Source organism: Lactuca saligna, chromosome 8 (assembly GCF_052625555.1).
Source record: "Lactuca saligna cultivar CGN05327 chromosome 8, ASM5262555v1, whole genome shotgun sequence".
Classification (NCBI taxonomy): domain Eukaryota; kingdom Viridiplantae; phylum Streptophyta; class Magnoliopsida; order Asterales; family Asteraceae; genus Lactuca; species Lactuca saligna.
Window position 1 is genome coordinate 67,516,030 of NC_136424.1, and position 14,895 is coordinate 67,530,924.

At 37.6% G+C, this 14,895-nt stretch overlaps 2 protein-coding genes across 2 annotated transcripts; one reads left to right on the forward strand and one right to left on the reverse strand.

Moving 5' to 3' along the window:
* Nucleotides 1–8,473: 8,473 nt before the first annotated feature.
* On the forward strand, nt 8,474–9,998 carry GATL4 (galacturonosyltransferase-like 4). Its single transcript, XM_078967380.1, has one exon. The coding sequence runs from the start codon at nt 8,606–8,608 to the stop codon at nt 9,662–9,664; it is 1,059 nt and encodes a 352-aa protein (XP_078823506.1). The 5' UTR covers nt 8,474–8,605; the 3' UTR covers nt 9,665–9,998.
* Nucleotides 9,999–10,054: 56 nt separating this feature from the next.
* Nucleotides 10,055–14,611, reverse strand: LOC145008765 (RNA demethylase ALKBH10B-like). The gene is made up of 6 exons (XM_078967379.1): nt 13,939–14,611; nt 11,481–11,647; nt 11,140–11,374; nt 10,924–11,039; nt 10,667–10,821; nt 10,055–10,599 (listed from the first exon to the last, which is right to left on the reverse strand). Exons 1-6 carry the CDS (start codon nt 14,432–14,434, stop codon nt 10,146–10,148), a joined length of 1,623 nt encoding a protein of 540 aa, XP_078823505.1. The 5' UTR covers nt 14,435–14,611; the 3' UTR covers nt 10,055–10,145.
* Nucleotides 14,612–14,895: the final 284 nt, after the last annotated feature.

A 14,895-nucleotide genomic window follows, 5' to 3' on the forward strand; every position in this document is an offset into this window, starting at 1 on the left:
GGCTGAGGGACGATATTAGTTTTACAGATTAGATAGTTTTCCTGAAACTTGTAAAATGTAATCGGCGTTTGATGATGAATAAAATTTGTGATTTATTTATGAGCAAAGTGTTACTATCAATGTCAATTATTTACTATTGTTTCAGTTTTGCATGTTTTGACTTCCAGAATAATTAATTTATTCAAACCTCCACAATCGATCATACGTCGGAAGTAGGTATGAATCAAGATTGTCATGAATAGGGTTTGTAGATGGCTAAAAGGTGTTTAGACATGGCAATGGTTGCTGCAACATTCATGAGTACTCATAAGTTATGAGTATTGGTATAAACCCACGCTTACTTGTATCACTTCATGGAATTTATCTCGAGTGATCGTGAGACGATAACATCATATAAATCTTTAAACCTAGAGATATGAGTTGTTTCCTATGAGTTGGTTGTGCATTGATTGCACGTAAACGCATCAGTAACTTGATGTTATAAAACGTGCCTTTGTGTACAATTCAATAAGTAGTAGAACAAGCATATCAGTCGAAGTTTATCTGTTCCTTCTAGAAATAGAAGCGATATCTGGGCCCCTCGATGATTTTGTGTTGACCCATGTACCGGGCCCGGTCAGAACTAAACCGATGTGTTCAGTGAAGTTCTTCGTCAAACAAATCGGAAAATCGAGAAACAACTGCTAGACAATAAGCAAGACATAGTTCCATGTGTTTGTCTGGCTGATATCATGAGAACAGAGGATTATGTGATCACTTGTCTTAAAAATGGCGCTTCATAGTTCGACGGAGTTTTCGAGAGCTACGATTGCTGGTTGGTTCCTGAACTTATATAGGCAAATACAGTTATTAGACTTATCCAAGTGGGAGTCTGTTGGATAAGGTGTCTAAGTCCATAACTTATTTGGTATATACTTGACCCGACCGGCATGGTCCATTTGGGTTGCATCTCATCCAAACTATTTATGGATAATTTTATGAGAGTTATACACATATGTTTATTAATATATTATAAGTTATAATATATTAATATGAAGTTATGTTATTTAATTAGTTTTAGTCTTAAATTAATTATGAATTAATTTAGAGATTAAAAGGAAGACTAATTAGATTATGGGCTATTTGTTTTATATAGTGTGGGCTAATACTCATTTGTTAATGGGCTAGGCTTATATGGAAGTCCATGGATGATCCATGGAGCTTTTAACCCATGGATCCTTGGAAAAGAAAAGACATGGGTTATTAGGGTTTCACCCTAACCATGCACACTATATAAGCATGCTTATGGAGCATGAAATGGCAACTAGTGAACTAGTGTGTGTGCTTGTGTGTGGCCGAATTTATACAAGTGTGTATACTCTCTCAAAGTTTTCCAAGAGTTTGTGGTGTTTTGTGATTCCATTTGAGGCATTCACACTATTGGTGCTTGGCCCTCAAACTCCTTAGAACCAAACTCATCAAAAGGTATGTAATCTCTTCTAACTCTTTTATGTTGAAATGTTCCCCATGCCATGTTAGATAGGTTATAAACCTTGGAAAATTTATTATTTTGCATGTATTTAGACAAACATAGATCCAAGGTTTATTAGGGTTGCATGCACACTTAGGAAGTGTTAGATTGCGCAAAACCCAACAAATCTGGTGCCCCGCAAGCCCTGAACTCCCGAAATGTCAAGGTACGCGCTCCCAACAAAGCCATCATCTCAGTACGGAAGGCTCCCAGCCTCTCATCCAAAATCTCTAATATACCCTCCTTGACCGTGCCAAAGATCACAGGAGTCTGAGCTAGAATATTGCGCGTAACCTCGGCTGATATCAACTCTCTCATCCGCTCCTCGAGCTGCTCGGCCCCTGAACCCGAACCTGAACCCTCTCCGGCGCCTGATCCGGCCGTTGGTCCCTCTCGCAATGTCACCATACTGAAACATATAACATAACCATTATCAGAATACTCCTCACTACTGCGAGACCAAACATACTCACTACCAGGTTCTCGGTCTTGTCTCGGCCTTTCCCGAATCGAGTACGGATCCTCTGCTTTCAGTAGTACGGGCCCATACTACCTTCCACATCTATCCGTACTTTCCTCAAGAACTGCTTTGACTCCACCAGGTCCCTTTTCTACTTCTACTGCTCCCAGCACTACCTCATCCTAGGCTTACCCTAGGGAAACCTCTGACTCAACTCAAACCAGCCCTCAACTGCTGAAGGTCCCTTTGTGATGCCAATTAGCCATCACCTGGATACCATCACATGTGACGAGGCTCAGATAATCCTTCAAGTGGAGGACTCGTTCCTACAACGGTTGCACTCAAACAAGAGTTGCGCAATAGGACCAAATCCAAAACTCTGAGATTATTCAACCCTGATCACATGTGACGTACTGTATCCACCTAATGGCTAACTCCCATCATTTAGAATCCCACCATGCACAAAGCAAGCAATATTCAGAAAAAGGGGAAATCTAACCATAACATAGTCAAGCAATCATATCCACATAGCAAGAATCCGAACTAGCATGCAACACAACTCATAAACTCAGGCATAACCTAAACAGGCTATCCTACTACTCTCTATTCAGCACTATCATGCAGATCAAAAGCACATATAATAGGCACATAAGGCATCAACCCTAGATCCTTAGTCCTAGTCTAGCATGCTGTTCTATTAACTAGTAATCAAAATATAGACTTGTATGGGTATTTTGGGGTACTTACTTGAGCTCGGTTGATTGCATGCACCACACCTCTTTTCTCTTTTCAAAGTTCTTTTCTTTCTAAATTCTTTTTACTTTTCTAAAACCATTTTCTTTCTCGAAATTCTCTTTTTACAAAACTGTCTTTTCATTTTGAAAACTCCCATAACAAATACTCAGTTTGAGTTTAGACACACCCGAGAGCATGTCCGAATCCCTCAAACCAAGGCTCTGATACCAACTTGTAACGACCCAAAATTTAGGACCAAAAATTTCTTTTAATAAAACATTACTTAAAGCAAAGTCATCATTCCAAAACATAATAAGAGTATAAGTTTTCAAAACACATGTTCATTAACAGAGTAAACGTTCCCAGGTTGTCTAACCAATTTAAATTTTTCAAAAACAACCCGATTTCATTAAACTGTTTACAAAAAGGTTTTTAATACAAATCATTTAGAGTATTCCTAGAATCACATTGCTACAAAATCATGAGGAGCGGTACAATCACGCCTTCGCCTTGCCACAGTCTCCTGAAGAACCTGAAAACATTAAACCACAACTGTAAGCCCGAAATCTTAGTGAGATACCCCCAAAATACCAACCACATATACGCCCTTCCAGGCTACGACCTTCCGGTCCAAAACATATTGCCTTCCGGCCCATAACATATAAAACATACATAACATAACAGAACATAGAACATCCATGCATATCGGGTCTACTGTGTGACTGGTCCGCCGTATCGGGCCTTCAGTCCACCGGATCCATCCTCCGAGTCTAGTCATGTCCTTCGAGTCTACAGTGTGGTTGGTCCGCCCGCACCGGGCCTTCAACCCACCTGGTCCACTCTCTGAGTCTACAGTGTGACTGGTCCGCCCGCATCGGGCCTTCAGTCGGCCTGGTGCACTCTCCAAGCCTCGGCACGTCTGGTCCGCCCTCGTAGGGCCTACAACCTATCCAGACCGCTCGCTGGGCCTTCGGAATAACCGGTCCGCCTTGGGTATCTTGGCCTACAACACAAAGCAGGACCCGCCTCAACCCATGTCCAGTCCAAACAACCATGTGCACATAACATACAATCATATAACAGTCATATTCAACAAACCGAGCAAGCAGATCACATAGCATTTCATTACCCTATCCAGGTTACCGACCTACCCGGTCACTAGCATAGCATCACTCTACATATTGGGAAACGGACCTTAACTAGGTCTCCAGTATATACCATCCTAGCTACCAGGATGCAGACATATCAAACAATAACATAATAACCATATCCGAATCTCCATCCAATAAAGGGATGGCCTTGGTGCCTTAGACCCTGTTGATATAGTGAGGATAACTCACCTCGAAATTGCCGGCTGAAAGGATAAGATCCCGCTACTCCGAACTCAAACACGAACTCCTCCACTGAACACCAAAACACTCAACTCAATATATACCCTTATTTACCAAAATACCCCTGGAAGACAACTGGTCAACCCTTGGACAAGGTCAAAGTCAACCCCTGACTGACTCTACTCGCCGAGTCAACCCCATGACTCACCGAGTCCCCAAGTTCAGAACTTCCCTCAATCCGCGACCTGACTCGCCGAGTCACCCCGAGACTCGCCGAGTCCAACCACTCTGAGTCTACTCGCACCCAACTTACCGAGTCATCCCTTGACTCACCGATTCTCGACTCGGCCATAAATTATTGGGACTCTTCGACAAGACTCGCCGAGTCCAAGAACAGACTTGCCGAGTCCAAGGCTATCTTCAACCTAATCGCCGAGTTGTTCATCCAACTCGCCGAGTTCCAGCTCATCTTCAAGCAACTCGTCGAGTCCACCCTTGTGACTCGCCGAGTACCACCGGTCTGAATCCATACAGAAGCATTCCAGGCCATGCAATTGATCCAAAACATAGATCTAGCCTCGTATAACCCATCCATCACGTAAAGTGGCAAACTTTACGTGAATCCATGAAGATCTAGGCATTATACAAATTAGGGCTAAGGTTTGGGACAAGATAGCTTCTCTATATACTCAATCACAAGGACTTTCAGGCATTCCAACCCTCCTCCATTCCAGATCTGAGTTAGCAACCTCAGATCTAACCTCAAGACTCCAAAACACCAAAAGATGTGATCTCAACACCCCCCAAAAATGAAGAATCTAGACAATAGTAGCTCAAGAACGAGATATTACCTTCAAAGAATGTCCCAACCGCAATGAAACTCGAATCCAAGCAAAACCCTTTGATCCAAGACTTTTCTCCTTCAAGATTTCTTCAACTAGCACTTCTCCAAGCTCCAATTTGCCCAACAATGGTGTTCCTCCACGAAATTAGGGTTTCTGGGGCTCAAGGGGGATCAAAGAGGCTGGGAAGGAAACATAATGTTCTTTATATAGAGCTCAACCCCGAGAATTAGGGTTTTCTCCACCCAGCACCTACTCGCCGAGTAGGCCACTTGACACACGACCAAAGTTGCGACCCTACTCGCCGAGTCCATCCATGGACTCACCGAGTTGCCCTCCAAAACTTACACTTTTAGCCCTTCAACTCTACTCTTGCTATTCCGGGATGTTACACTTCTAATTTATATTAACTGAAAATGATTGTTATTGTTTAGTGGATACACTTCGTTGGATACTTTTTTCTTGATGAAATGCATGTAAACTGTTTGAAACAAAATGCCTAGATGAGATTTCAGTTGAATATTGATCTGAGATTGTAAATAACCATTAGAAGTGAAGATATTGATTATTGCTACTGAAAGAAAGGATAAGGTTTTTGACAAGAAACCGTAAATGATTGGTTCTTTAATAAAAGTTGTAAGTATTATTGTTGAAGATGCACAACCATCTCTTACTCCTAATCCTTTTATTGTACCAGAGTTTACTTAAGTACTTTTGGCATAATTGTTAGTATCTCTTACTCCTAATCCTTTTATTGTACCAGAGTTTACTTAAGTACTTTTGGCATAAATGTTAGTTTTGTCAATAATCATTTTTCTTCATATTCATATTTTTTCAACATGTTTCTTGAATGGCCTCCATTGTCCATATGGTGAAGGTTGATACATGTTTATAAGCTAAAACAACATAAACATGTTTTTCTTATATCTATCAATTATGCAACACTAGAATGTCATATTAACTAAATTATAAATCAAGCCTATAAACAACCGATCTAAAATTTAGCATTAATTAAGTTTATTTGATGCTCTATTTTATACAACTTCATGATGGGTAATGATGAAATTCGGTATTTGCAAACATGAAACAATATCAAAATTGGAAGTCAGAAGCAGAGCAATCCTTTCTCCTATCATCACATAATAAGGTACTTTTGTGATATAATGTTGTTCATCAGAAAATGCGGATTTGTTTTTAACATTAATTTTTTTTTAACTGTTTCCATCATCGTACATTTAACTTAAGCATAACAAATTATACTATTAGTGATATTAGATGAAGGCGTGGCTTGTCATTTGAATGGGAAGCTGTGAGTGCCAACCTTTGAAACATGACTTGCATTACTGGAAAATATCAACACGGATCAAGAAATCGTTCTTTGTATATATAAAATTTTTTTTATTAAAATATTAGGGTGCGTTTGGTTGTGGAAATTGTTTTCATTTTCTAAGAAAATGTTTTCAGAAAATAGAGTTGAGTTTTCATATCCAATTTTCAATGAAAATTTTAGAAAACATATTTGGTTGAAACCGGAGGAGTTTTCATTTTCCATCTTAGAAATTTGGAAAACTGTAAAAATCACTTTTCTAATTTACATACAAATTGGAAAACTAAAAATTTTCATTTTCTTGGAAAATTTTGGAAAACTGAACGAACCAAAAGCGTTTTCAAAATTTCCGTTTTTCTTGGAAAACTTTCCTAGAAAACTGGAAAATTTTCTACAACCAAACACACCCTTACTTTTTCTATTATTTCTCAATAATCATTATCTTATTTATTGTAGAGGATGCTACTTTCCAAATGTGAAAAAGGAGTTCTAGAGTAAAAGGAATCGGATGATACGTTAAATTAAAAATATGAATTTTATTTTCATTTTTTTATGTACCCATATTTCATCTCTGTATCTTATTTGCCTTTAGGTTTGTAAAGCGTTTAGAAATGTGGTTTGTTTTTATTGTGACGAGACTGAATAGAACTCAGGCAACACAATTTTGTATTCATATGCATATAAAAGCATTTTAATTTCATTTTTCTCTGTTACAATATTTTCATTTCAATTTTTTTCTTCTTCTTAGGGTAGTGTGCTTTGAAAAGTGATTGTGTGATGTGTGTGTCATGGTTTTCTGTGTGTACATGTGTGTGAGTGTGTATAGATTGTGGTTGGTTTAAAAAGTTATGATTCTATTGAATGTGAAATTTTAAATTAGATTGCAAGTGGGTAGAGTGAGTGTTTCCTAAATTGAAATTGATATTATTTCTGCTCATGTGTAAAAGGCATGATAATAGCTTATTATACATTAGATTGCAAGTGGATAGAGCGAATGTTTCCTGTATTGAAATTCAGGTACTCTTAGAAATTCAGTCCTCTTAAAAATTCAGATCTTATAAATTCAAATCCTACCAAACAGTCTCTTAGTCTGAAATTTCTGATGCTAAGCTTTTGGAAGAAACTAGATCTATCAAAGTACTTTTTTTTTTTTTTTTTTTTTTTTTTTTTTTTTTTGTAAAATAGCATTCTACTTTAACCTTTCCCTTTTATAACATCTTATGATGATATTATACTTTTGGAACGTGTTTTATTTTGAGATGCCAAAGGAAATACCCAAATCACCTTTCTTATATGATTAGCATTCTTGAAGGAACTTTCCTCAATTATCGTTTATTACTTCACCCAAGTGAACATTACTAAACCTAAACCTAGACCCTAAATCCTAAATCCTAGACCCTAAACCTAAACCCTAATCCCTAAATCTAAACCCTAAACCCTAAACCTTAAACCCTAAACATAAACCCTAAACCCTAAATCTAAACCCTAAACCCTAAACCCTAAACCTAAATCCTAAACCCTAAATCCTATTGTATCGATCTTGGATTTACATCTTGAAGTATTAACCATGAATCCATTAACCGTAATCTTTATATAGGAAAACAATGTATTTTCAAGAGGTTTAGTACCTAAGCTTAGGTAGAATTGTTATGTATATTCCCTTTTCCCATATATATATATATATATATATATATATATATATATATATACACTCGAAAAATTGATCTAAATTCATGCATTTCAACCAATTTGGCCAAGAATTTCATCAACCAATTGAAGGAACGAACACCAGAATGATGGAAACACCTACAAAGCTATGAAATCGTAGCACTATCAATCACTCCATCAACCGACATCGAACTTAAAATGTGAAAATTACTTTTCGCAACATATTCTTACCCATTACCATTTTCTAATCATGGATTCATCCCTTATCTTGTATTATGAGCTGCTTATGTAAACTCTTTGCTTGATCTTGCATTATCTTATTACCGTATGCGATAAATTGAATTGTTTGAGTTAAGAATTTGAGTATTTTAGGCATGATTTTGAATTTTGAATTTCACTAAAACCCTTAAAAATCTTCATTAGTTTAATTTTTGCAACTTCAATATATGGCTCCATTGACAACCGTTGACTTTCTTAACTTGGGAAATTGTATTTATACAGATTGCAAGTTGGCTAAAAAGTCACCACTTATATATATTTTTCCGAATAATCTTGTCTTCCTCACAAATGAATATATCACCTCCATTTTTATCAATAAAATTGGATAAAAAACCCTAAACTTTCTCTTTACCAGCCTCAAATGGCTGCTTCAAATCAAATCATTTCCCCAAATAATTTCGTACACCATCCTCGGTTTGAGACACCATCCTGTAATGTAATACCAAAGACAGGATGGCCATTCGGAGAATCTTTTCTCTCTCTCCCCTCATCGGCCTCCTGTCTCTATTCTTAATCATCACCTTAATCCTCCTAACAACCACTGCTGCCACCACCAACATCCGCCTCAGCCTCACCAGAAAACGCTCAAAAACTCTCCCCGTTTTCCGGGAAGCCCCCGCCTTCCGCAACGGCGACACCTGTACAAACACCCGTGTACACATCGCCATGACTCTCGACTACAACTACCTCCGTGGGACCATGGCGGCTGTTTTGTCCATCTTGCAGCACTCGTTTTGTCCCGAAAATGTTTATTTTCATTTCTTATGGTCGCATTACGACGAAGAAATATATAAAAACATCAAAACGACGTTCCCGTATCTGAGGTTTAAAGTTTATAAATTCGATTCGAATCGTGTAAAGGGGAAGATATCGAAGTCGATACGACAAGCGCTTGATCAACCATTGAACTACGCGAGAGTTTATTTAGGGGATATATTGCCGATGAATGTGAAGCGTGTGATTTATTTGGATTCGGATATTATAATGGTTGATGACGTGGAGAAGTTATGGAGAGTTGAGTTGGAGGAGAAGGTGCTTGCTGCACCGGAATATTGCCAAGCGAATTTCACGAGATATTTCACGAATAACTTCTGGAGGGATCCGGAGTTGGTGAAAACGTTTAAGGGTCGAAAAGCGTGTTATTTTAACACGGGGGTGATGGTTGTTGATGTGATGAAATGGAGAAAAGGAAGGTATTCATATAAAGTGGAAAAATGGATGGTGGTTCAAAAGCAGAAAAGGATATATCATTTAGGTTCGTTGCCACCTTTTTTGCTTGTTTTGGCTGGGAATATTAAAGGGATTGACCATAGATGGAACCAGCATGGGTTGGGTGGTGATAACATTGAAGGAAAATGTAGGAGTTTGCACCCTGGTCCAATTAGTTTGCTTCATTGGAGTGGGAAAGGTAAACCATGGTTGAGATTAGACTCCAGGAAACCTTGCACTGTTGATCACTTGTGGGCCCCCTATGATCTTTATCGCTCCAAAAATCATATCCTCGAAGAATAATCACCATAACTAATGAGTCATTGTTTTGTTTGATTCATAAAAAACCAAGAACCGAAACCGAGTGAATGGGTTTGGTTAACTGCCTGCCAAGTGCCAAGGATGGAATCCAGTGTGGTGTCGTCCATGTTAATCTTCTGATCATCAACTTATCAGAAAAGAATCTTGCATATGTTGGAATGGAATGTATGTGCAAGTCGAAGTGTGAGCCAACATGTTAAAATTTCATGACCTTAATCATGTTAGTTAAGTTAAAGAGTTTAGTCTAATATTTTGTAGAAAGTAGTGAAGAATGTTTTGAAGGCTAATATAGAATATTATAGATTATAGATTATAGATTATAGATTCACACTTTTTTTTTTCTTCAAGAAAAAAACTAAACTGCCTATAAACTAATAAAAGTCTATTTAATTAATAACGAATTAATGCCAACTCTAACGTGAAATAAAGTGCTGCTGATTAAAAACATGGTTTTGAATTTTAATTAAGCAACACTGATGCCTAAATCGGAGGTGGAGTCCGCTCTATGTGTTTCAGCTACAAGAAGACGACCTCGTTGGGCACGAGGAGGTAGATGTTTTGCGGGTTTTCTTGACCCGACAGTCCACGGTAAGAAAACTCCGGTCCCGCCACGGGGTAACCTTCTCGGGGTCATCACCATTGGACGGACTGGTGCTAACATAAGCAGTTGTGGAGCACGAAGGACGCCTACGCCCCATTTAGAAACGACACCTGTCCTATGATCACAGCCTTCAAGTGTTCCAGCCGGTACATGATTTGGAACACTTGGTTGCCACACTGTGATTGCTGATGACGTGTTCTCACAGGTGTCTGTTATTCGTACTTTAAAGAAGGTGACACTGATTCGCTTAGTTGGAGATTGACACATGACGTGGCGAGCCATGTCAGCGCTGTTGCCCCTCATCACTAACAGGGATCTGTATGTACAAAAAAAGAAACATTATTATCTATATTATGGAATTTGAAATTATGGTATCTGCTTACCCTTGCTTTAGGGAAAGCATGAGTGATCCTTTGTAGTTTCCATCGTTGTCGCAGACTAGAGTACGCCCGAAGCCCATTGTTGATTCGGAAAGAAGAAGAGTGGAAATAGGTTGTTCTAGATGAGGTGGTTTCAAGAAAGGCTGTGAAAATTCACCCTGTATGAAAAAGAAAAAAGTAAGCTTAATTATGTATTATTCTTGACAGTATGTATTGTTATTATTGTAAATTAACATATACATGTTTAGATTTAATTATACCTCATCGAAAAAGCTAACGATGCAACTGTTTGGTCGTCTGTTTTCAGAAATCAGATGACATTGAATCAGATTGTCGATGATGTTTTCAAGAGGGGCGGGAATTGGCTCCATGTGGCCTATATATATAAAAGACATGCAATGTTAATAATTAATTGTCATAGCATGTTGATGTTGACTGTAGCATTTAAAGAAATTAATTGAAGATCAGGAGCTTACTATTTTGGGATTTGGTTGTGGCGTCATCTTTTATTTGACCGAAAATAGGAGCACCAAACTGAATGAGCTCTCTCTTGATTGCCTTTGACTGCTGGTTGTACTTGATAAACGTCTGACCTGAGAGTTGTCCGTTTTGGCCAGCAACTCGTAGTTGGTTCACATAGTCATTTAACTTGGAGAGCTCAGTGTCGTTAAGTATGTCTTCATACAACTTCAAACCTCTTACAACATTCACCTGTAGCTCAAATTCCAAATGCACATTGTTAAGATTTTATGATGGATTAATTATTATGAACTGTGTTTTTAAGATTATAAATTGAAACTGTAAAAAAGGAACTCGCCATATGTCCTTTTACAGACTCCTTGGCTACGAACCCTTTTGTCAGCTTGATCTGAGCACGCCGAGCCTCCCAGTCTTCTTCTTCTTCTTCTTGTTGTTCTTGATTTGAGCATATTAGCTCCTTGTTTTCTTCCTTGTTTTCTGCTAACAAATGAACCTCTTGAGATCCTGTAGTAAAACACACCACACATAATGACATGAACCTCTTGAAAGTAGCTCAACTAAAATGTATGTACTGATTGCTACTGAAAATAGATTTGATTTGGAAGATATGTATAAACAGTTTTTAATTGTCATTTGTGATGCTTATCCGTTCGTTGTGTAGCTCCTGCTATAAATACAGATTTATATCAGCATCTTCAGGCTTTTTTTTTTTTTTGTCCGGAATATTTAAATTTAACAGACTCTAAAACGAATGTAAGTTAGGGATTTCGAGCATCTTGCCTAAGCTTTTATTTCAACCCTTGAGATAGATTTCGTGATGCCCATTGCCCAGACAAGTAGAAGGATTGAGATATTTTTAAGGAAAGATGTCCAAGTTCATTATCAATACATTGGTTTCTTCTGGCCCGATGATTTCTAACAGATATCGCAATTGTTTTTCTGAAGAACACTTTTACAAAACATTTCTCATGGTGCTTAACACCTTAAAATAAGTTTTAATACTGAAAAAACATCACAAGACATACTATTGATCTTTATTCGCATAAGTTTATTTATTTATTTATTTTTATTTTACAATCTGAACCAAAAGACGGAATAAAGTCATAAACTTTCATCTTTTGCCTTTTTATCCCGTTTAAATATTTTTATTTGGTAAAAGGTCATTTCCAGAGAAAAATATGTCTACTAGAATATTTGTGTCTTTTATGCAAATAATATTTAATTGCCTATTTGCCAATGAAACAAAATTTTGACCAATTTTCAAAAAAATGTAACTTTTGTCTACCTTACCGTGTAAAAATCAAAAAACGAAAAGTATGCGAATCATTTTTATGCAATTAAGCCTAAAAAATAGATCATATATAAAAAAATATTTTAACTTGAGGCTTTAAAATAAAATCAAAAAAACGAAAAGTAAGCTACTAAAAAATAGACCATATACAAAAAACAGTTGGTGTTTCGTCTTTTATTCAATTAAGCCTAAAAAAAATACAAGCTGGAACTTATACATTTATAAATTATTTTAACTTCAGGTTTTAAAATAAAATCACAGTTAAAAAAACTCGATGGGGAAAAACAATATTATTTTTTCTAAAAAAAATTAGACCATCGATAGTGGAGGAGCTACTCAGTCCATTCAAAATACACAACTGAGTTTACAAAGCATTCGGCATTGCCTTGGGATTAGCATCCAATGGCAAAATTCAAACAGTACCCCCAAAAAGCAGTCGCATGTGGCGACTTCCGTTATAACGGATCTGGAACTGCAGCCAAACTCCCAATCTTTCCTACTTCAAAACTTTACTATTTAATTTGATATCACAACGGCATGCACTATTTCAATTTGTCAGATTAAATTATTGAAACATATTCATCCAAAACAACAAAATATTTACTAAAACTCTACGCCTATTATTCTATTATATAATTTGATGTTTAGTTTTATCATTCCGTTTAAATAAAGAAAACCTATGATTTTTACCAGTCTGACAGAATATTTTGATTTAAAAAACATTATTTATGTGAATACAAACTACTCGATGTGAAAATAATTGGGTTTTGTCATAAGAAAGGTGCCAAATGCCAAGGTGGTAGTAAATTGACCTCCACACCTCCCCAGGAAATCGGCCCAGTGCTTTTTAGAACGCTTCGCTACTCCCCAAACTAACTGTATATTGCTCACACCATTTTAGATTGAAGCAAGACCTCGAAATGCTCACTTCTATCAAGTCATAGCAGATACAGTCAATTCGATCGAATGAACATTAGCGATCTTGTCTCTTCCGTTGAAGGAGAGAGTGGCAGATAGAATGGAGACATTTACGTCGTAAATTTGGTCAATTCGAAGGACATGAGACAGAGCCCTCACAATTGAAAATTCTAGAAGAAGACATCACATGAATCTATCTTTTTGGATGTAATTTGTAAATGAATATTAAATTGAATAAATCAATGAAATAACAAGGCGCCCGTGCTAGGTTCTGGCACTTCACTTTCCGTGGAAAAATTCATATATGGTTGTACTTGTACATGCATCCATACGTGTATCACAGGGACATGTATGTGAATTTATATAAGGTAGAAATTAAGAAATATGATCAATTATTAGGAAATTTACATATAGCATAAGAAACAGGGGAACGAGATCTAATGTGTCGCAAAGTTTGCAATTAGAAATTGACTGATCCACTATAAGAGATCATAAGGAGATAATCTATTATGTATATGTATATAGAGGGAGAGATCAAATTCAAAACTATTGACGTAAATATAAATAATGAAAAAAATTGTGTTACCTGTATCGGTGATCTCACTATTTGGTGAATCGTCTCTGCTAAAATCTTCATCAATAACCTCAGCATCGCCATTTCCATTGCTATCAGTGCACTCAAGCGAAATCTCGAGGTTTTTCTCTTCCACAGGAGAAGAAACATTGATTTCTTCGATTTTATCAATGCTTCCCAATCTCATCTTCTCCTCAATCACCTTCTGAAGCTCCGCAGTAACGTCGGCGATGGAAAAATACTTCTGCATCTGAAGAATTGGGATCCAATTTAGTCTACGCCGGTGTATAGCAGCGAAAACAGTCTCGTACTCACATCTTCCGCCCTCTAATTGAGAGAGGTGGCCACACAGAGCGTCAATGATCGCGTTCGCTGCCGCAAACTCCCCTCGGAACCACGAGATAATTGCGTCCTTCGCAAACGTCCCAGGCATGATCATCCCCGGCTGTACCGGCATCATCGTTGGGACGCGATCTAAAGATGAAGAAACGCCGGATGCCGGCGCCATCCTCTCTCTTACAGCTACACAAAATGAAACTATTAGGCCTTTTTCACCCGGGATAAAACGACGGCCAGCCGACGATTGATACTACCTCCGCCTAAAAAACTTGTAGAGATTTAGAGAGAGAAACAGAGAGCAATGGTGAGAACGAATTGCATACAACGATCTGTATGTATAGGTGCACCTGTGTCTCTGCATATATAGTCAGCGAGTGAAAAATTAATACAAAAAAATAATAAAAAATTTCGGGGCCTAAATTGCCAGGTCCGTACGTGTTGGGAAGCTTGCTAACTTGTCAGATTCTAATTCGCACATTTTGCTGGCGTGGCAGTATATTAACGAACTAATCTCGTTTAAGAAGGCTTGGGTGGCAAATTCTTCCATTCCCTAAGGGCCTCCATTTTTAATCATTCTTTAAATCATCAATACACAGTTTAATCAAATTATTGAATTACTTAAAATTAATT